Source organism: Malania oleifera, chromosome 2, assembly GCF_029873635.1.
Source record: "Malania oleifera isolate guangnan ecotype guangnan chromosome 2, ASM2987363v1, whole genome shotgun sequence".
NCBI classification, from domain to species: domain Eukaryota; kingdom Viridiplantae; phylum Streptophyta; class Magnoliopsida; order Santalales; family Ximeniaceae; genus Malania; species Malania oleifera.
Genome location: NC_080418.1, coordinates 65,404,637 through 65,426,204, shown reverse-complemented (window position 1 = coordinate 65,426,204; position 21,568 = coordinate 65,404,637). Strand labels below are relative to the sequence as shown.

Sequence of the window (21,568 nt, the reverse complement as noted above, 5' to 3'; positions counted from 1 at the left end):
TGAGAAGCATACATAAAACTAAAGTGAAAACACTTAAACATGGGAAAGGAGTAAAAAAAATACCAGACTTGCTGCAGCACTAGCTTTCCCATGTTCTTTATTCTTGAAAAGCCAGTTTCCTGAGGAACCACCACTCGAAGGTTCTAATGGAACAGTCATCAACTTATCCTGCAACAAAATAAGATGTTAATTTCATGAAAAGCCACATATGTGCATATTGTCTTGGGCATGACATTTGTAGATATTACCTGCCCAAAACCAGCATTCACGAATGCATTGACAAATGTAGCTGCCAAATTCTGTCTAGCTGAATCAACACTTGCACCAGCACTAGCACGGCCATCCAGCAAGTGCGCCTAACAAATCCAACCAAGAAATGATGAGTCCCAGAAGAAAATCAAACAGGAAGGCATAAAACTTTTTCTCATCATAACATGCACTCAGAATGTGAATGAAAGATTCAAGTTTAAGAACACTTTTCAATCAGAATATCCTTAATAGTAAAAGAAACCAACAGGCAATATTAATTAACTTCCTGGGATCCTGTAATCGCTAAGGTGGCCAAGCGTTTGAATGGGTGCATGGGGGTTTTAATCTCTTTAGGTAGTCATGTCACTCTCATTCAGGCTTGTCTTTATACTATTCCTTAGTATTATTTCTTGCCGTTTAGAATTCCTTGTAGGGTGGTTAATAAGATAAAGGATGACGAGGGATTTTCATTGATCAGGGATAGGAGAGAAGAGGGATTATTTGGTTAGGACAGAAGTCATGTGTAGGTTGGGTTCGTGTCTAGGCAATTTGTTTTCCAAAAAAACTGCTATTTTGGCAAATAATTACGATGGTTTTCCTTAGAGGTGGTATATGGCTGGGATGCTAATAAATGCCTTAGATGTTAATCTGAGAGTAATTGAAGATTCATTTCACAAGTTTACCATTTATTTACTTGGTTGACAAGGTTTAAATTGGACGATGACTTTCTTATTCGCTTCTGAGAGGATGTTTGGGTGGGGATTCAGCACTATTGATTACTTTTCCTTCATTTATTTATTGGATAGCTTTGGCCCATAATGCTGTTATTTCTTTTCAATTTCTAGATGGTGATACATTTTTCTTGGAATCTCCATATTAGAAGGGTTTTAATTATATACGGAGCTGGGGGAGCTTTTTTCTTTGCTTTTTTTATTCTTTGGTTGTTGAGGAGGTTGCTATATTTCTAATAGGTGGGGATGTTAGGATCTAGGGCTTGGATTCTTAGAGTGATTACTCTTGTAAATCCTTTTTTCTCACCTTATCAAGTCTACTGTATCTTCTCCACTTCATCACTGCATATTTGGAAGGAGTACCATCTTTCTGGGAGTAAAGAGTTTGTTTGGTTGATGGCCCTTAAAAGAGTTCTTTTACAAGTAAAGGGGGAGCTCATTAATAGGCACCAAAGGGCGGCCACCCATATACAAGTACAGAAAAGAGAAATAAACTTAGTGTTGAACCAACTGGGTCATCAAGACGTCAAGAATTTTGTATATATGTCCAGCATGTAAAGCCCATTAAACCAACGTGTAGGGGTTGCAAACCATCTATCCTTGAAGATCGTGAGGTAAGTAGTTGTTTCTTCAAAAGCTCTCTTGCGTCATAGGGTATCCAAGAAGTCAAGAATTGTGCATATATATCCAGTATGTACAGCCCACCAAACCAATGTGAAAGAGTTGCAAGCCTCTCTCTCTCCACACTTTCCAAAAAAATAACGCATGGGATCAAGGACAAGGGTTTTTTCGCTCCCTCTTCGTAGGTGCATCTTCCATGCCCAGATTTCTTTCCCACATTTTCAGCAGTGACCCAGCGATGTCTCATTAGAGCACCAGACAGATTCCAAAAAGTACTGGTTGAGGTACAGTTGAGCAGTATCGATAGTTTCATCTTCTTCTTTGCATAGAAAGCATCTATTGATCAAAGTGAAATGCCTTTTTTGAGCAATAGTTAACACCATAAAATATGCTGCAGAGTAGCAATGTAACGCCCCAACTTGGGTCTGTCAGGGAGCACTGCATCTTTCCTTCTCCACCTAGACCAGACAACAAGGGGGGCGAGCCTTATCGGACTAATAACTGGCCCCACAGATCAACACGTGTCATTTTCAGTGTATTTTGTCCTCAATCACACACCTCCTGAGAAAACTTCCCAAGAGGTCACCCATCCCAATATTGCTCCAAGGCAAGCACGCTTAACCGTGGAATTCTTATGGGAAAACTCTCGAAAAGAAAGGTGCACCTTATTGATATGGGTAGTAACATCTAATCTTTTTAAGTCTTTTCATCCATGGGGTATCACATTCTCCCCCACTTATAGAACGCAACGTCCTCATTGTGAACCCACATTTCCAAACCCAGGCGATGTGAATCTCATCACACTTCCGGCTGGGTGTTGTCTCTGATACCATTTGTAACGTCCCAACCTGGGTCTGCCAGGGAGCACTTAGATGTTACTATCCATATCAACAAGGTGCACCTTTCTTTTCGGGAGTTTTCCCATAAAAACTCCACAATTAAGCGTGCTTGCCTTGGAGCAATATTGGGATGGGTGACCTCCTGGGAAGTTTTCTCAGAAGGTGTGTGAGTAAGGACAAAACACACTGAAAAGGACACGTGTTGATCTGTGGGGCCAATCATTAGTCCGATAAGGCCTGCCCCCCCTGTTGTCTGGTCTAGGTGGAGGAGGAAAGATGCAGTGCTCCCTGATAGACCCAGGTTGGGGCGTTACAAGCAAACTTTCAAAGGCATTGTCCCCGGATGTGTGTTCTTGGTTTAGTAACAGTTTAGAGACTGCTTCTGATTTATTTCAGCACTGTTCATTTACTATGGGAAATGCGGAATAGACTATTTGACTTAATTGGTGTGGATTGGGAATGTACGAAAACAGTGGAAGAACTATTGGGCATTTCTTTTAGATTCAAAAGCAAGGATTGTTTGTAGTAGGATTATGGTTTGTGGGGGCTTAAATGTAATACTGTTGTGTATTTTACAAGTGTGTCATTTCATATATCTCTAGGGATATATGTGTAATTTCTTGTATTATAGGTTTTCTTATAAATTTTATGTGCAAGCTATGTAGAAGGTTGGTTATTGTTAAATTTAACTAGTGATCTCCCCCCCCCCCCTCCCTCCCAAAGAAAAAATTAAAAAAAAAAAAAAAAAAGTGGATCTCTTTCTTCCACCTCTCTTCTTCTTCTTCACCTTCCTTCCTTTCTTCAATTTCTTATATTTCTATCTTGACAACAGATCCTTGATGTTGTTCAGCATCGCCAACTTTTCGAGATCCAAACTACTATTCAACTAGGACTGGACCTACACAATCTCTCAATTAACCAACTGATCCGCTTCTCACCTACCCCAGAAGGAAATCTCTCATAATTTTAAAAGTTTATTAGTTAACCACACAGGAATTTTAAAGAAATAATAAAGAGGTATGCTAGCAAGGCAAGCCTAAGGGAGAGTAATATGGCCCCCTAGAGAAATTAACACACCTTTCCACCCATCCAAATTCTCAGACACTCTTTTAACACTAGATCCCAAAAATACCCACCAACCTAGTACTACAACCCAAAGGACCCCTTTAAAAGACAAGGGCCAATCCAGAATGCCACAACCCATTAATGATGCAAACTCCCTATATCTATTGGAGCTTAGATTTATAGCAGGAATTTCACTCTCCCAGATTAATTTTTAGCCCCAAAACCCACTCAAATATTTGGAGTAAGAACATTCAGAAGAGAATTTCTATAATCATCTAAGAAAAACATAGTGTCATGAGCAAATTGAAGGTGACAAAACTATGCCCTCTCTACCCACTTCAGGCCCTTCCACAAGACCCTAATCAACTACCCTGTCAACCATTCTCCTCAAAACATCAAGGGCTAGCTTAAATAAGAAAGAGATAGATGGTCCCCTTGCCTAACACCCCTCAGTGCTGTAAGCCATGACTTAGGTTCACCATTTACAATAATAGAAAATAATGCATCAATCAGGCATGCTCAATCATAGGTCTACAAGCATTTTGTCATGAACCGAGCTTGTTAAGGCATTATGCTTGCCTGCAACCGCTTGTCTTGTGTACATGGGATGGGTAGCCATCATGAAAATATTAGTATACATTTTATTCATTGAGTGTGATAATGCCTTGGTGTAAAAATGGGAATTTTATGTTTCCTAGTGCCAAAGTTAGGATCGCATAGAAAGCTTTTCAAAGAAGGTGAGCATCAGTCATTGTAAAACTCACTAGCTTTAGTAAGCGTGTTTAGCCTACTTGCCTTTAAGCAAGAGTGCTAAGATTTGAGAAAAAATCCATAATCAAACCAGGGTCAAAATTAACCTCCCTTACCCCCAAAAAATATTCCAAATCCCTAATTGAGCTTTAGCCATCTTCTTATTAGCCAGACTATGGAAATAATTTGAATTACAATCTCCATCTTTCATGCATCTAAACTTCGTCTTCTACCTCGAACTCCTTACTTCCTTAAAAAGTATCTCCTCCTACTTGTTCTTCAACAAAACCCACCTAGCCTCCACTCTCCAAAAGAGTTCCTGCTTCCCCTCTTCTATTATGATAATCCAACTCACCAAAGTTCTAATATCCCCTAAAACCTCAATATTTCACTTCTTCAAAGTCTTTTTCAAGGCACTTGAGCTTACTCATGATCTTAAACGCTTTCCAACCCTTCTCCACATCCCCACTCCAAAAATCCTCAACCAGAGAAGAAAAAGAATAATGATCAAGTCAAATATTTTCAAACAGAAAATAAGATGAACCCCACTTAACCTTGCTAGACTCTAAAAAACAATAAAATGGGTTTGGAAAAAAAAATCTTGACAATAATTAAAAACACGTCCTCCAATCACTGGAAAACAAAAAACCTGTCTAAACTAGCAACAGTCGTCTCACCACCAACCAAGAGAATTTAGCATTACCCAAATGAAGACCCCTAAAACCACAATCACTAATAACCCTACCAAAATTCTGCTCAATCCCCCCTTTTTCTTCTCAGGAAACCATACTACACTAAGATCACAACCTACAAGCCACCTGGGGAAACAAAAGCAATAAACAGCATATAACTCATCCCAGAAAAAAGACTGAAAAGCGGGTCTATAAGAACCCTAAAAATAAGTGAACCCATCATTCACTCCTACCTTTAACATATCTACCAAGAAAAAAAAAATGCAAAATATATAAAAGAACCCAACATGGCTGCCAATTTTAGAAATCGACCGAGTATTGCAAACAATAAGAATATCCCTAGCTGCCCTCTGTGAAGGGAAAAATTCCCACTCCTTACACCCACATTCCCACATACTCCTTGCTACCTCCGCCCCCAATCTACACTCTCTAGCTTAGTTTCATGAAGCAAAAAAATTTCCTCGAGAATGTCTAACCAAAACTTCCCTAATCATCCCCCTCCCATAGCATCCCCTTAACCCCTTAAATCCAACTAATAATCTTCATGTCTTAACTTCCCCTTTTCTCTTTTTACCTCTACCCTCCCCCTCCCCCCTACTTCATTAAGTTCTTTCCTTCTGGGCCTTCATTTTTCTCATATCATGGGTTTTAGAACTAACCCCCACATTCACCTCTTGCCCTAGAGGACTTGCTAACTTAAAGCACATTAACTTTTATTTTCTCCTTTTTTTTTTTAGAATTTCTTGTTTTCTTTATTGTATATTATCTTCTTCTAATTATGTTCTTCTTCTGTCCTAAGAAAATTAACTGTACAAGAGAAGCATCCAAGAAACAACCTCTCTAGATACTGTTTATCTTAAAGTCCTATATAGTTCTCAAATATCTCAAACATGTTTGACACATAAGGTATAGTGAGCATTAACCACAATCCACAATCCTAAACTCAGAGGCCACAAAAATTGAATAAATAAACAAGAGGAACTCCTGTTGCTGCAACTACCAGACATCCCAGCATCCCAAGTGGGAGAAAATAGCCCATTCTGTAGAGGTCCCAATATATTCTGCAAAGAGAATACATTTTAAAACCAGTAGAGTCCATCATCTATTTTATTAAAAAAAAAAACAAAGAAAAATAGAGAAGACATTTTCTTTTCACAATTATTTTCTAGCAGGGGTTCTATTCCCTGTAAAGGCCGCTTCCAGATAGTTGAATTGTCTATCAAAACCATCCAAAACATTAGCTGAGAGGTACCATTTCTGCTGGAAATCCAACCACACATAACACATGATTTCATATTTACAACAATGTTTGTCAATAATTAATATATAAAATTCAAAATGGCAATGCAGTTCCATTTCATTTTCTCTTTCAAAAGAAAAAAAAAATTAAAAAAAGCACAAATAGAGAAACTATAATAAGTGGTGTAAATGAAATTTCATCATGCCATTTTGGTTATTCTCACAAAGTCTGGAAGTAGATGCACACAACAACCAAGTCTGACATCCCAGTTGGACCAGCTATATGAATCCTCTTCCGCAATTCCACATGATCTAAGGCGAAGTCCACTAACAAATGGAGAACTGTCAAAATACTTGCAAACTTGATCCAAGTTATTCTACGTCTACCCCTCCCCCTCCCATTGCCACTGACATTAATAAGCTCACTCCTTCACCAGAGCATTATTTGGCTACATTTGCAATTGTCAAACCATGTAAACAGCCTTTCCTTTGTCTTCCACAGAACCTACACTAACTTACTACGAATGTGCTCACTCCATAAATTATCTTTTAGAGTTATATCACTCATCCACCTAACCGGTCTTGCCATGGAAACAATTACTTTTTGAATATGATGTTTCTTAGTTGCCCAACATTGATCCACATCGCATGCATGATCTTATAGCTGTCCTACACAACTTGTTTTTAATTTAATGGGTATTCCATGATCACACAACATGCCCAAACCACTTCTCCATTTCACCCAACCTACTTTTTAACTCTTTGTAACTACATCCTCAATTTACATTCAGGTCGCGTAATAAATCCAAGGTATTTTTTGAAATATATTAGTTCTAATAATTTATAGACACCAAGTTTAACCTTTTTCTTAGAATATTCCTCCTAAAATGACTAAAATTTCATTTCACATATTCTATTGTATTTCTACTTATCTTAAATTCTCTAATTTCTACAGCTTCTCTCCAATTCAAACTTAGATAATACACATCCAGTCAATCAAAATGTTATCATCTGCAAACAGCAGACACCATGGACCTCATTTTGAGTATTCCTAATACGTTCATCCATCAATAACACAAAAAGATAGGAATTCAAAGCAAAACCCTCATATGCACCCAATATGACTGGAAATTCCTAGACCCCATCGGTAGTCCTAACACAAGTCATTGCCCTATCACACGCATCTTTTAATGAAAATAGAGGTATCAATAGGGAAAAAAAAAATGAAGGGTAAGTTTTAAACCTATGAATGAAGGCCACATGACGGGGGGCAAAAATTGCATAATGATGTTGCTTAATTAAATGTTAGCATGAGGAGATTAATCCAATTGACACATGGCAATGATCAACTGAGTACAAAAATTCTAATAGTATAGAACCAGAAAAACATGTGGAATTAAGATTTTAGAAATCAAAACGGCTTCCGAATTCGACACATTTCAGCATTATAGAGGAACAAAGTCCAAACCTTGTAGATATCCTCCGGAGACTTGGGCTCCATGACCTCTATATCACGAGCAAGGGTGAGATAGCCTTCACTTAATTTACTGTTGTATATGATCTCTGTTGATGCCTCCCTATCTCCATCATCTGCTATCATGTCATCATCAAGCTCAAAAGCACTACCCTGCACAAAGAAATGACAAAGTAGCAAATAAACACCAATCATTCATCAAAAATAAAAAGTATGATTGATATCTTGAAGACAATTTTAACATCATAATGTAAGACATTAAACTAGAAACCAGCACCACATCCATCAGCTTTGTGGTTCATAAACTAATGCTCTTTTTGATAAATTTCTATGCTTTTTCATTGCAATCACTACCATAAAATAGACACTTGTAAAGCCACCCACACAAAAAATTAAACAAACAAATAAAAAGCAAGAAATCAGACAAACACCAAGTGAGGGCAAGTCTTCACACAAAAATAAACAGTTGATATACGCCAAAACCACCATCAATGTGAAACACAATCAAAGAAGAAAAACATTCCCATCACTGATCATGTCTCAGGTGCTGGATAAAACTGGCTGATCTACCTAAAACTAGTAAGAGGGACTGAAACCATCACTGAAGCTAATGCTCAGATGTGCTTATATATAGCTTAGGGTCTTGTTAGGTATCGTTTCTGCTTTCTGTTTTCATTTTTGGTACAGTAAAGAAACAAATTATGAAAATGCATTCGCTTACATTGTCAGTTTTCTGTTTGTCGGTTTTTAACTGTTTACAAAAAAGAAAAACTGAACACCAGATTTTATGGTTTTCAATTGTTCTAGAAACATGTTGCCAGAATACTTCAAAATCCAATATTAACTTTTGTAGATTAAATCATTCACTTTATAAATAATTTTTAATTAAAGTTTAAAAAAATGATCATATGATTTGAAAATATAATTAAAAATATGCATAAATTTTAAAAATTAAAAAAATAATGTCATCTAAAAAATATCTTTACATTTTTAACTGTCATGTACAATCATATTGCTCTTGTAAAGTGAGTTCTGAAATATATTAATTAAATAAAATAATTATAATATTTTTATTTTTATTATAATATTTTAATTTGTATTATTTTGCACCTTTATTATTTTAACCATATTTTTTAATTGTTATTTGGTTCAAATGAGCATTTGTTCAACCAAATTTTTAATTGTTTTAGTTTTAAAAATATTAGCCTCTTTCAGTTTTAGTTATGTTTCTGATTTTTAGTTTTTGTTTCCGGTTCTCATTTTTATAATTTTTGACAGCGGTACCAAACAGCCCATTAGCAATTGTGCATCAACACTGGGAAAAATGGTGTATAAAGAAATACTAACTGCAGCACAATTTTTCATTTTCAAATGAGAGGAACAAAACAACTCAAAAATAAAAGCGCAAAAATTGTAAAAACTCACATGCCGAGCAAGTATGTAACAAAATTGCTTCTTCTGCAGCAGATCATCACAAGATGTAAATACCTGCTTCACATACTGCCATGAAATAAATGAATTTATTAGGACTAATGCATAAGAAAAGTTAAAAGAGAAATCACCGCTCCTGTTTCTTTTCCAAATGAAAGTGCTTATGCATTAACCATACAGAAGCAATTAAATTTCAGAAAATACTTCACTGATACATTGACAAAACATAAGCAACAGATATTTCTGAACAAACCTAGTGTTTATGTATTACAATTGTAGCAAAGATGATAGGGGAAAAGGGATGAGCAAAAATCATAACAGAGTGCATACCCCTAGGTTATCAAGAAATAATGCAATCTGAAGTGCACTGGGGAATTCTTCAAATTTGAGATAGATCACATAAGCAATATCCAGAACTAACATGTCATCTGGTCCAGGAAGATATCTGCAAGATGTTCAAACATAAACAGTCTAAATAAACAGGAGAGGCAAGGGAAAGAGAGAATTCACCATCAATATAGTTGGCAACCAACATACTATCTGAGCAATATTAAGCAATAAAAGAAGATTGGGATCAGAGCAAGAAATACAGCAGTACATGAATAAATGACAAGCCACAATGCCATGTAGTTGGCGACATTCCAAGAAGAACCATGTCAAGGCATCAAAAGATAAGCTACATAGAATGGAAAAATTAATCCCTGTTGTTCTGTTCACACCATATACAGCTTCTCCCTGCTATCCCTAAAGACTCAGACAAGCATGGGTACGTATTACATATCTACACAATATGTAAAAGTACAAATAGTGTAAAGCATTTTTCAGACAAAAATATCCTCTATATTTTAACAATAAAACAAATTCCTCTCCGAAAAGAACTATGCCAAATCAAAATTGTATAAACTTACATTTTGACTTATTTACTGTAAATTCTAGTACATGACTTCAATTTGCTTCCTATACCAGTGGAGAAGTATTTTTGCTTCTATTGCAAAGAATTAAATAATTTTTTCAGAATGAAATATCAGTAATTTATTATAAATCTTTGAAGTTCAGAAAACATCTAAAATTTCATCATGTATATATTCGAATTACGTAAAGCATCTCGTGAACATAAACATCACTATCTTTTCAAAATAAGACAACATTTTTAAAAAGAATTAAGTTAAATCACAACTATATAAAATTGCATTTAAAGTATTTGTTATAAATAAGTTAAGATTCAAACCTGCAAAATTTTTTGCATAGCTTTGATTTCGTTCCTTTACAAGCTGAGAGTTTGTTTATGATGCAGATCAATAAATGATTTTTCCACATTAAATTTTGAACAATTTATTTAATCTTTGAATTCAAAAAATATCTAATTGTAATAATATCTTATCACTAGTAACCAAAAGGTCAATTAGACAAACAAAAAATGACCATTTGTTGAAAAAATAAAAAAAAAAGGAAACAATCCATGATTGTTAAATAGATAAGATACACTCTAAAAGACGTAGAGTACACTACTTCAGGCAACTACTAAAACTTTTGCAAAATGTGTAATGTCACTCAAATAAAAAATAAACCAAGCTTCTGAAACATAAATTTTAGAATAGAATTGACCTAAAAAAAGCACCTTTCAGAAAACAAATCTCAAACTGCTCACTCACAAGTCACAACCACTCATGCAATGCACATGCAAATAGAACATGCAAAGATACACACATAACATATATGTATATGCATACAAATAGCAGCATAAATTCATTAGTAGGGCATCAAGCAGATGCCAACCCAAGAACAAAATCACATACAGAATTACATTTTTCAAAAAATCTAAAATAGGATGTACATCAATTTTACAGTTACTCTTACACAAAAACATTAGAGTTCTCATCCTCTGCCTTTAAATGATATAGAGAGATTTCCTTTCCTTCAAGGGCTCCTCTACTACTGCCACTCCATGCAATTCAAAAAAAAAAAAGAAAAAAAGAGAGAAATAAATGTCTAGTTTTTTTTCTTTTTGGTACAAGCTCTAACCCCCAATCAAACCTACAACTGGGCAACAAAGGCAGCTCTAACCCAAGAAAACTCACAACCATGTGCTGTTTCCCAAAGCTCCTTAGCCCATGGGCAGTGAAGAGGGAGGTGATGAACAGATTATCCATTATATTAAAATAAAATGCAAATACGAACCAGAACCTCTCCTCTTTGTTCGTAAATTTATAATAGTGAGGATCATCTCCCATGATGTCTGATCATACCTCCCAGCACCAAGTAAAGAATGTCACTTTTGCTTGTCCCCAACTTTGTGAACTGTTTTCCAAGGATAATTGATCTTGGGTGAAACTATATCCCTTCCTGTTTCCAATTTTGCCTTGTCCTCCCCATCATTGTCAATCTTTTTCTCATACAAATGATTAAAGAAGTCACAAATTGCTCTATTTCCAAGCCTAATGGCTGTTTGAAAGTTAATATCCCAAGCTACTATGTCATGCACCCAAACAACACAATGTACTATCAGAGCATTCTTTCCTTTGCCAACAAAGGCAGAGGAAAATGAGCTTTAAGAAGTTGATCATCACACTAATTGTCATGCAAAAAGAGAACTGAATGTCCCTTTCCAACTTTAAAGCTACAGGTTGCCAGAAACACTCCTCAACCCCTCCTAGTTCATCTCCAAACTCCTACAACATATGCCTCCCTAAAGAGAAATTATTACGTACACCAAGCACACCACCAAGCATGCTGATTGATACACTAACGGACCAATAAGATTTCACCATGTGTATGGTTTGTTACCCAAAGAATAATTAGAACTGCCTGATTCAGTGAAAATTCAGAAACATAGGAAAATCACATTGATCCTAGTGTACCAAAAAGCATGTTAGGCGATACTTATACCTAATATTTTCTTCTTCCTAATATCCTCGTGGTCCATAAATTCCCCCAAAAGACCATACGTGGAAGTAACAGTCTTCCTCCAAACCCCCTTTTAAACCATGAAGCACCAAATCTACTTTCGAGGGCTGCTTTACCAAAGTTAGCAAGAGATTTAATCCCAAACCACCTAAATTTTTTTATGAAAAAAATATATTAAAAACTGAAACAAAATAGAAGAGAGGAGAACAAGAAGTCCTCAACAACAGTAACTATAAAACAATCAGTAAAAGATTACAATAGAAGTGCATTCCAATCCCTTTGAAGGGCAGGCAGTGATAAACCTCAGGGAAAAAAACAACCCAAAAGAGTGTACCCAAAACAAAAAGAAAGCCAAAAACACCACTCTATTCAATAAGAAGTTGGTGCAATTTATGCGGCTCTTAAAAATTTTCGCGTTCCTCTCATTCCAAAGACTCCACGAGATAACAATACAGATCCCCTCCAAAGAACACTGCCATTTCAACTAGGGCCTAAACCACCATACTTCACCGGCAAAAGATTGCCCACATCCCATGGCGCCACCCAATCTTCACCAAAATAAGAGACTATTCCATCGACTATTGCCACCTTACAATACACAAGCAGGTGAGCATTCGTTTCGTTAAACTCGAAGCACAGGACACACATATCTGAGAGACTTATTGGGTCTTCTTTCAGGAAGCAACTCATGAATGTGAATCCTATTTAGAATCACAGTCAACAAAGGTATGAATCTTCCAAGGACCCTTGGACTTACAAATGATGAGGCTCCAAGGGAAAAGAATGGGAATAGGAGATTTTGAAACATGGGAGAAGAAGGATTTTGAAGTGAACATCACCCTCCCACACTCTCTCATCCCTCCCTATAATGAACAAAGTGGTCCAAAATAGAAAATAAGATGGTAAATTAATCAACCTCTCTTTTTTTGAGATTTCTTAAAAAATGGAAATCCCATGAACAAGAGCCCCCTCAAAAAGAGATGAATGTGCTGATAAGTGCATTGTGGAAGGAAGCGATATTGAACAACAGAGGCACCTTCAACTCCAAAGAAGTATCTCCACCCAAACATCCTCGAACCCTATTTAAATTTCCCAATAAGAAGCAAGTAACCCCCCCCCCCCCTTTTTGAATTTAAATGATGTGTACTTAATCACTTCCCACTTAACAAAGTGATAATTAAACTCTTCTCCAATGTTATCCCACAAGAATATCTTTTGAATGAGTTCAAGACTCTTCACTCCACTGTTAACAATAGGAAAGAAGGTAAGCCAAGATACCTCCAATGAGCGCCACCACCCCCCCCCCCCCCCAAAAAAAAAAAAAAAAAAAGAATCCCGGATTAAGAGGTTCATCTTCCACCCAACAACTTTTACAGGTTCCCACATTCTTTTTTATTCAAACGTTGTCCTAAGAGACAACCCGAGATACACCATAAAAAATGATCCATGTTTTCCTCCCCATGTATCAGCCAGCAACCTACCCTTAACCTCTTCTCCCGAAGGATTTAGCTAACGTTTGCTCAAACTGACCATTAGGCTTGAAGTTGCTTTGAGGCATAACAATATACACCTTAAACATGAATAATCCCGTGGGATAGCAATTGATGATTAAACACACTTTGTAATCCATTTGCACACAAAACCCACTGTCCATTACATAAATGAGAGGTCCAGCACAGATACAAGTAGTCTATCAATTATGGACAGCTAAGGGTTCTTTCAAAAGTTTGACCAGGTACAGAATCCTCCTGAGGTCGGTCAAAAACAATATTTAGGTTTGAAAACTCCCAGAATGCTATCATGCAAGCAGATTCTGAGCTCCACCCATTCCTTGCCCATGGAAGACCATATTAAAGTTTCCTTCCAACAGTTAAAGGTTATCCCAACTCTGCCTTACATTGGACAGTCCATTCCACAAATATGCCCTTTCCTCACCTTTCCCCACCCCACATAACCAGAAAACGACCAAATAAAATCACCACCCTCCAAAATTCAATAAAACCATTCAAAGAAATCTCACTTGACCAACTTCCAATCACATTCAAAAGATCTGTGACTTTCAAATTAAATCCACTGCTTCCTCAGATGCTCCAAGCCCGCTGATCAGAAAGCAACCATTTATCTTACATCTTTCAGTCCATTTAATATTATTGCAAACGAGAATCTTCAGTGGATTCATAGACAAACAATTGTTGCCTTTCTGTGTTGACTTCCCTTCATCTGACCCATTACACCAAACTCAAATCATAGTTGACCATAAAATCCAAATTTTAATCACCCCCTTTACCTCCCTGTTTCTGTTCCTACTGCTTGCACCCTTTTTCACACTTGTTATCCAACTGTTTGTTCGCTTTATTTTTATTTCTTCAAAAGGGCTAGAATCTGTTCTTCAAAGCCTTCAAAGGGGACCCGCATCAATTTTCTGACAGCTTTGACTTTGCAGAGAAACTGCATAGAACCCCCCTCACCACCTATATATATATATATATATATATATTATAGAGAGAGAGAGATAGGAGGGAGAGAGAGAGAGAGAGAGAGAGAGAGAGAGAGAGAGAGAGAGAGAGAGAGAGAGAGAGTCATGCTGTTCTAATTGCCAAATTTTCCTTACATGGAGACACTTAGTTTCAAAAAGAGTACATGAATGAAATAAAGCTCGACAAACCGACAATCACCATGCTTAGCACGATGATGCACATCTGAAGGCATGTAATACCAAGTAAGGACAAACACCTAACTGCCCCCTGTAATTTTGAGCACATTGTTTTTGGTGCAAGTTAGTTTGCCATAAACTCTCACAAGGAAGCAGCCTGAATCTAAGATTTAAGCTGCAGTCCATGATGGCCACGTCGCGGTTGCGTAACAGGCATACCTACATGGTTTTAAATAGCAGTAGCGAGTAGCGCGTGACAGAAACAAGGGTAGCAGGAAGAGAGAGCATCAGTTGTTAAATAACCAGGAAGCAGGTGTAACGGCCATGAATATTTTTCAAATACACACAATCTTTTGCATATTTGCATGTTTTAAGCTCTTAACTCTTCTTAAAAAGAACTTGTGTACTTTGGATCCTTCAGTTCAACTTACTAATATTTTTTTAATAAAGGCAACAAATTTTACATTTGTTTAAACATCTACTGACAGTTGTATATCTACCTTTTCATTTTTCCATTAATCATATGGTTGTTAAATTAATGAATAAAACAAAATCCATTATGCACTATTGCACTCCACTAATCTACAAGGCACATAAGGTATACAAATAATAAAATAAATTAAACAAGTTTTATTATTTTATTTGTTCAAGTAATTAAAATCTAACAAATTTAGACTAACACATAATCAAAAAAGTTATCATTAAATAAATAAAGTACTAATATATAATCAAAAATGTTATCATTAAATAAATAAAGTACTAACAACTTGAACAAGGAAAAAATTAGAAAAGGAAAGGAAGGCTGAAGCCAAAAAAATAGAGAGAAGAAAAATCAAATTATTAATATTATCAAAATTGATATTTTTTAACAACATAGTTGTGATATCAAATTATTCATTAATGCATCTATTGTGAACATTAAAACAGATAAAGTTTGTATCACTATCATTCTCATTATAATCTTTCCTTCTCTCCTAACATAGCTAATCGAATATAATTTATAAAGAGGAAAAAAAGGAAACAAGAAGAAAATTTAAAATATATTTATATATACATAAACAAGAAGAAACTTTTAAATATATATATATACACACACACACACATATATTTCCCATAATGGTCATGTCACGATTATGTAACGGCCATAGCGGTCCATTACTACTACTATAGCTGTGATTTTTCTTCGCAGCGATTTAGCAATGTGTAACAGTATCAAGGACCCAAAAAGCCGCTACACAACCATCGCAGCCTCTATTTAAAACGATAAAAAAATCAACAGATAAAAAATTGAGGGTTTGACCTTTTCAAGTTCCACTTTTCATCAAAACCACACATTTCCTCATCAGCTCATCTTGTTTCAACCACCATGTAGGCCTTTTTTGTATCTCTTCATTTCTTGACTGATTTCAATGAACATATGTTTATTATTTTGGGTCTGAGGATTTTTTCCCACTCAATTGCTGGAAGATGATACTATTTTGTTTGAATTTGAGGACATGAGGTGATCTGAGGTGTTTTGCTAATGTGCTCAGTCCGAACTTCTTGAAGATTAATCTATGAGTGGGTTGGTTGGTATTGATGTAGGTGAGGGGATTGTGACAGTTCGCCAATATGGAAATTGTGTTAATACTTGTCCCATCTCCTACTTAGGTAATCCTCTAGGAGACAAATGTATGGCCTTGTCTTTTCAGAATCATATTACAAAGAAAATGGCTAGGAGACTAGATGTTAGAAGAGGGGCTCTTTCACCTTTAAGAGATTGCATTATGTTGACTCAAGCTTGTTTATCCCTTTTCCTTCATTATTTTTACCTCTCTTTTAAGTCCTTGCAGGTGTTGCTATTAAGTTGAAGAAATTGATTATAGACTTATTGAGGTCTAGGATGGATGAGCCAGTGGGGATCATGTGTTCGGAGGAATAATATAGGAAGACCTAAGGATAACGTAAGGAAATCTAATGTGACAGGAGGGAACAGTTTTAGGTTTTGGAAGCTTATCGTGCAGGAACATTGCCTTAGCAGGCAGATCGTTGTCAATCTTATTTACAGCTCAAAATGCTTTGGCACAAGGAGTTTTAAGTCTAAGAGAATGGCTCGAATGCTAAGGCAGCTGTTAATGCCACTCATGTGAGCCCTGGAAATCTATTTACCAGATTTTTCCTATTTTCCTTCCCATAATGCAATTCCAAACTCATACCAACAGGAGATTCCATTTGCGCAAGGAGCAATGGATTGTAGATGCTCCATTTTGCATTGCTTTTCCTCAACTCTGTGCCTAATCCAGTTATGACGAACAACTTTGAATGAGAAGCAACCTGATCATGTTCAGTTGCTAGGGGCACTTGATTTTTTTGTCCCTCTTCAAGAAAAATATGAAGGTCAACACTTCGTATAATTCAAGGGAATTCTTTTCTAAACATTTTAAAATCATATTACCCTTGATTCAAATAGCGGCCCTCAGTATCCTTTGCATTCTTTCATTTGGAATGCAAAATAGAACTATAGATCTTTTTTTATCATCTTACTCATGATTCAAGTGGTGATGTTCAGTCTCCTTCACATTTTCTCATTTAGAATGAGAAAATCCCTTTCAAATTAGGGCTTTTACACACATCTCATACCGGATTAATACCACAGAATACTTCAGGCCAGAAGATCCCATAAGCTTTATCCCCGCACGTGCGTCCTTTGTTTCAAGAGTGATGCGTTGATCAAATGCATAATTGCATCTACATCATTCCTTTTTCCTAGTGAATTTGGGGCAGACTCAAGTGTTCTTTGGGAGCATTGGGTACGCCCTTCATCTTCAGAGGTTTAGGGGCTTTAGTGGTGGGAAGGAGAAAAAATACTATTAGTTAGGTGTATTTTGTTGGAACGGAATTCTAGAAGTTTCAAAGGGTGGATGTTGTCTGCTGATGTAGCATGCGTAGAGTAGGACTCCTTTTTTGTCCGCTCTACCTTTGTTTCATTTAAGGGAGTATGTCTGGTTGCTATGCAAAGAGATTGGAGAGCATTGCCATTTTAGTATTTTCTTTTTGCATTTATTCTTGGTTAGGACACTTGCCCTCCATTACATATTATCTTCCTTCTTCGTTAGTAACATTTATTCTTGTATCTTAAAAGGGGAAAAACAAACCACATCAGACCCCTCTTTTTCTTCTCCCACTCTTACAATGACCAATATTCTTTCCTGCATCCTTCTCTGTTCCTCCTTAGTTCTTAACCCATCAAACCTAAAAAAGAAGGAAAGAAATGATACAAACAGGGGAAAAAAAAAAATCAAGAGAAATGGAAAACGCAATCCAATAATTCCCCGCAAATCCTCTCATGCTCCACTTTTCAGCTTGTTTATCCAGTTGCCCTTAATTTGTATATGTAATCTGTCTTTTCATCCTCTCGCATATGTTGCTACAATGAATCTCATTCTGTCAGATATGCTGTTATAACAAAACCTTTATTTTGATTAAAAAAAATACGAGAAGCTATATTAGATAGAAATAAGGGAAGATACAACATGCAGGGACAAGGAGTCCGCCAAATAAAACAAGAAAACCCCCTAAGAAAAATTAAAAAGGAAAAAACAAAAATAAAAAACGCTAGTCAACCCCTTAACAAATTTTACACATTGTACATAATGTTAACCAAGGAAACCCCCTGTTCAACCCCTTTCCATCATAATTTACGAAGCTCTTCAATTCCGCTAATTCCATTTGTCCCTTCAACTTTCAACTTTTTCCATGGCACTTCATTTCCTCCAAAATCAGTCAACTTTAAGTCCATTTTATCCAAAAGATTTTGTGCTTCTAAATCCTTCTTAGGAACCTCCTCCATGGGTGCAGGCAAAATTCCATCCCTTCACTGTAAATTGCTAACCAGACCATTATCAAAGATAGAAACTTCCTCAAGTCCTTCGAACGAGGGTGGACGGACATATGATAAATCCCTAATCTCCTCGTAAGAATCCAAAACACACCCATATTGTTCTCGAATATCATCCAACAACAGAAACCACCACAATCAAACTCACTAATATCATCATTTTCTGAATCGGAGAAGTCCCCCCATTTCTTTCCCTCTTTTCTTTGCTTACCCCATAACTACATCTAGCCTCCTCCACTATTCTAAGCTCTCCTTTAGAATCTCTCGTTAATAACTTTGCCACTGACTCACCAGATCTTCAAACACCATCCTCATTTCAGCACCCATACAAGCCACCCTCCAACAAGAATAAACCTTGTTTCCCTCAAATTTGTTATAATTAAGAAAAAAACCATCAGACTTCCTACCCCCACCCCAAGGGGAAAAAAAGCAACTTATAGTATTTTACTCTTTTCCACATCACTTTCCAATCCCTCTTCACAACTTGTTCCATTTTTATCACAGCAATCTTGTTTCAAATCTTCTCTGCTACTAATCTGTGTTTGTTCCAAAACGCAGATCAACTTAACTCATATCTTGGGAATCTGTAAACGGGGAATGTATAGTACTATCAAAAGGTACAGTGTCCTCCTTCCATCACTATTATCCAAAACATAAGCTTGACTACCACCTTGGCCCATCTGCATGAAGCCCAAAGGATCAGAACCTCCCTTTGAACCCATTTCAGACTTCCAAAAAATGGGCCTGATCAAATAATTGGCCCAGTTTATTAGAAAAAATATTTACCTTCTCTTTATATTATTTGGGCCAGCTCCAAAATGGCCCAACCGATTCCTCTTTGCAGTCTACTCCCTGAATGCAGCCCTAACTGCAACTGAGAAGATCGCTGCTCCTGCAGAAACCCTAGCTTCCTTGCCATAACTGCATCAGTTATAACAAATCTCATTCCATGGGATATGCTTTTATAAAGACTCTCATTCCATGGGGATCGCTCATAACCCCGTTAATTCAAAAAATAAAAATAAAACGTGAGATAATGCATTGTCTTAAGGGTGAATATGCATGCACAGGTGAGAAAAAGAGTTTCTAAAACACAATCAGAAACTAAGAAGATGAGGGCAGTTTTAACTGAACTGAGGACCAATTTGTCCAAAACCATGTTCAATTTTTAAGTAGAACTACAACGCTTTGTTTTTCTTTCCCTAAATACCTTTAATAAACTAACAAAAATAGTAAAACCAGTAAAACAATTGACCCTTATCGCAAGCTCTAAGGATGAAAATTATCATGAAATGTTTTACTAGTGAAACTTCAATGGTGTGCTCCCACAACAATCTGAAAAAACCTATAGAATCAGACAAATAAATTAATACTTTCATCAGCGCATCTCAACGATCACAGATTGTAGTAGGATTCAAGTTTTTGAAAGAAAACTCCCCACAAGGAATTATCATGCAACATATATGCAATTATGCAAGTGACAATATGACAAAACTGACACAAACATTTTAGATAGTAAAGATATCATTTACCTCGCTGAACTAGTAAGGTATAGGCACGTCCTTTTGTAATTTGTACTATCAACATGCTCTACTAAGAGATCAAGATCTTCAACCTGAAGTTTATAATCCAAAGACTTTATACATGTTCTGAAGTTTAAATAAGTTTTAGTAGAAATGATATACTAATAATAACAGCCCAATACCTCCATCAAAAGATCTACAGCTTCAGGTTCAGCATTGTGCTGCAATGGAAAAAAGAAATATTAGGGAAAAAATTAACAACAATTCCCTAGACAAAAATAGACAATAGAGTCATCACCTTGCAAGACACCAAAAGTCATCCTTTTGTAATTGTTCTATTGATGAGTGGTAGTAAACACACACACACACACACACACACACACACATGCATGCACTGCATGCACACACATAAGCTAAGTCATGAACAATTTATAACTGATAGATACCTTCATGTGAAAAGCAACGATCTGTTGAACAAGCTCCATTAAATCATCAATCGGGACCTCTTCACTCTGTAATAGTTAAATACAAACAAAGCACAAAACAAATACAACTACATGAGTTTCAAACAATCAAGAAAACAAATGCCAAAGACATATACTCTTGCTAATTACCTAAATAAACAGTAACGATACATATAGAATATTGCTCCAGTTCATAAACATCAAATTTGTGCAAATCACAATAATAATAACCAAGCCTTTAAAAGTTTCACTAGGTCAATATCCTCAATTCTCTTCTACCATTCCACACAATCAAGGTCAATAAATACTGTCAAATCTTTATGATCTAGGTCCACCTTTTCCCTTCCTATTGCCTCTCAGAACTTAGTCAGTGTTATTCGGCTTATGTCGCAAGTACCCAAAATACTAACCGCCCTTCCCATTTCTTGAACAGGTTCTCTGCCTAGCTTGACACAGGTGTTTCCACTTAAATGTATCTTTTAGGTTTATACCATGCATCCACCTTAGCATGCTCATTTCTGCAAGATTGCAACTTTTATTGATACTTCTTAGCTGCCCAACATTCTAATCGATATAGAATAGCTGATTTTATAGTCATCCTATACAACTTTCCTTGTAATTTTAAGGACATTTTACAATCACACAACAGATCTGAAGCAATTCTCTATTTTACCTTTAACCCTATGTAATACATCTTCAATTCCTCCTGCAGCTTGCATAATAGATCTGGCGAAGAATTTCTTAACCAACAAGTTCAATATTTTATCCAATATTCACCCTGAAATGACAAATTAAATTTCATATGCCGTCTTTCTTCTAATTATCTTAAAATCTCTTATGTATATAATTTATTTCCATAATTCCAACTTAGACTCTACCCCACCCCTAGCTTCATCAATCAATCCAAAATCACACGCAAACAACAAACACCATGGAACCACCTCATTTTTTAACATGACGATTGCAGCTTCACATAGAAGATTAAACAATCATTTTTCCAATATTCAACACAATCTCTTAAAGCTCAAGACTACAGTCACCACGCATTCACATGAA

General features: G+C 36.3%; 1 protein-coding gene across 1 annotated transcript in view; it reads right to left on the bottom strand.

Moving 5' to 3' along the window:
• The window catches only part of LOC131147949 (26S proteasome non-ATPase regulatory subunit 2 homolog A-like), a 51,162-nt gene that overhangs the window by 5,096 nt on the left and 24,498 nt on the right, over positions 1-21,568 (bottom strand). The window contains exons 7-14 of the mRNA XM_058097626.1: positions 20,495-20,560; positions 20,231-20,269; positions 20,058-20,140; positions 9,422-9,536; positions 9,086-9,160; positions 7,655-7,813; positions 249-356; positions 64-168 (exon numbers count right to left, since the gene is read on the bottom strand). Of these exons, the coding sequence (XP_057953609.1) occupies positions 64-168; positions 249-356; positions 7,655-7,813; positions 9,086-9,160; positions 9,422-9,536; positions 20,058-20,140; positions 20,231-20,269; positions 20,495-20,560 (750 nt within the window). The remainder of the gene's footprint in view (positions 1-63; positions 169-248; positions 357-7,654; positions 7,814-9,085; positions 9,161-9,421; positions 9,537-20,057; positions 20,141-20,230; positions 20,270-20,494; positions 20,561-21,568) is intronic.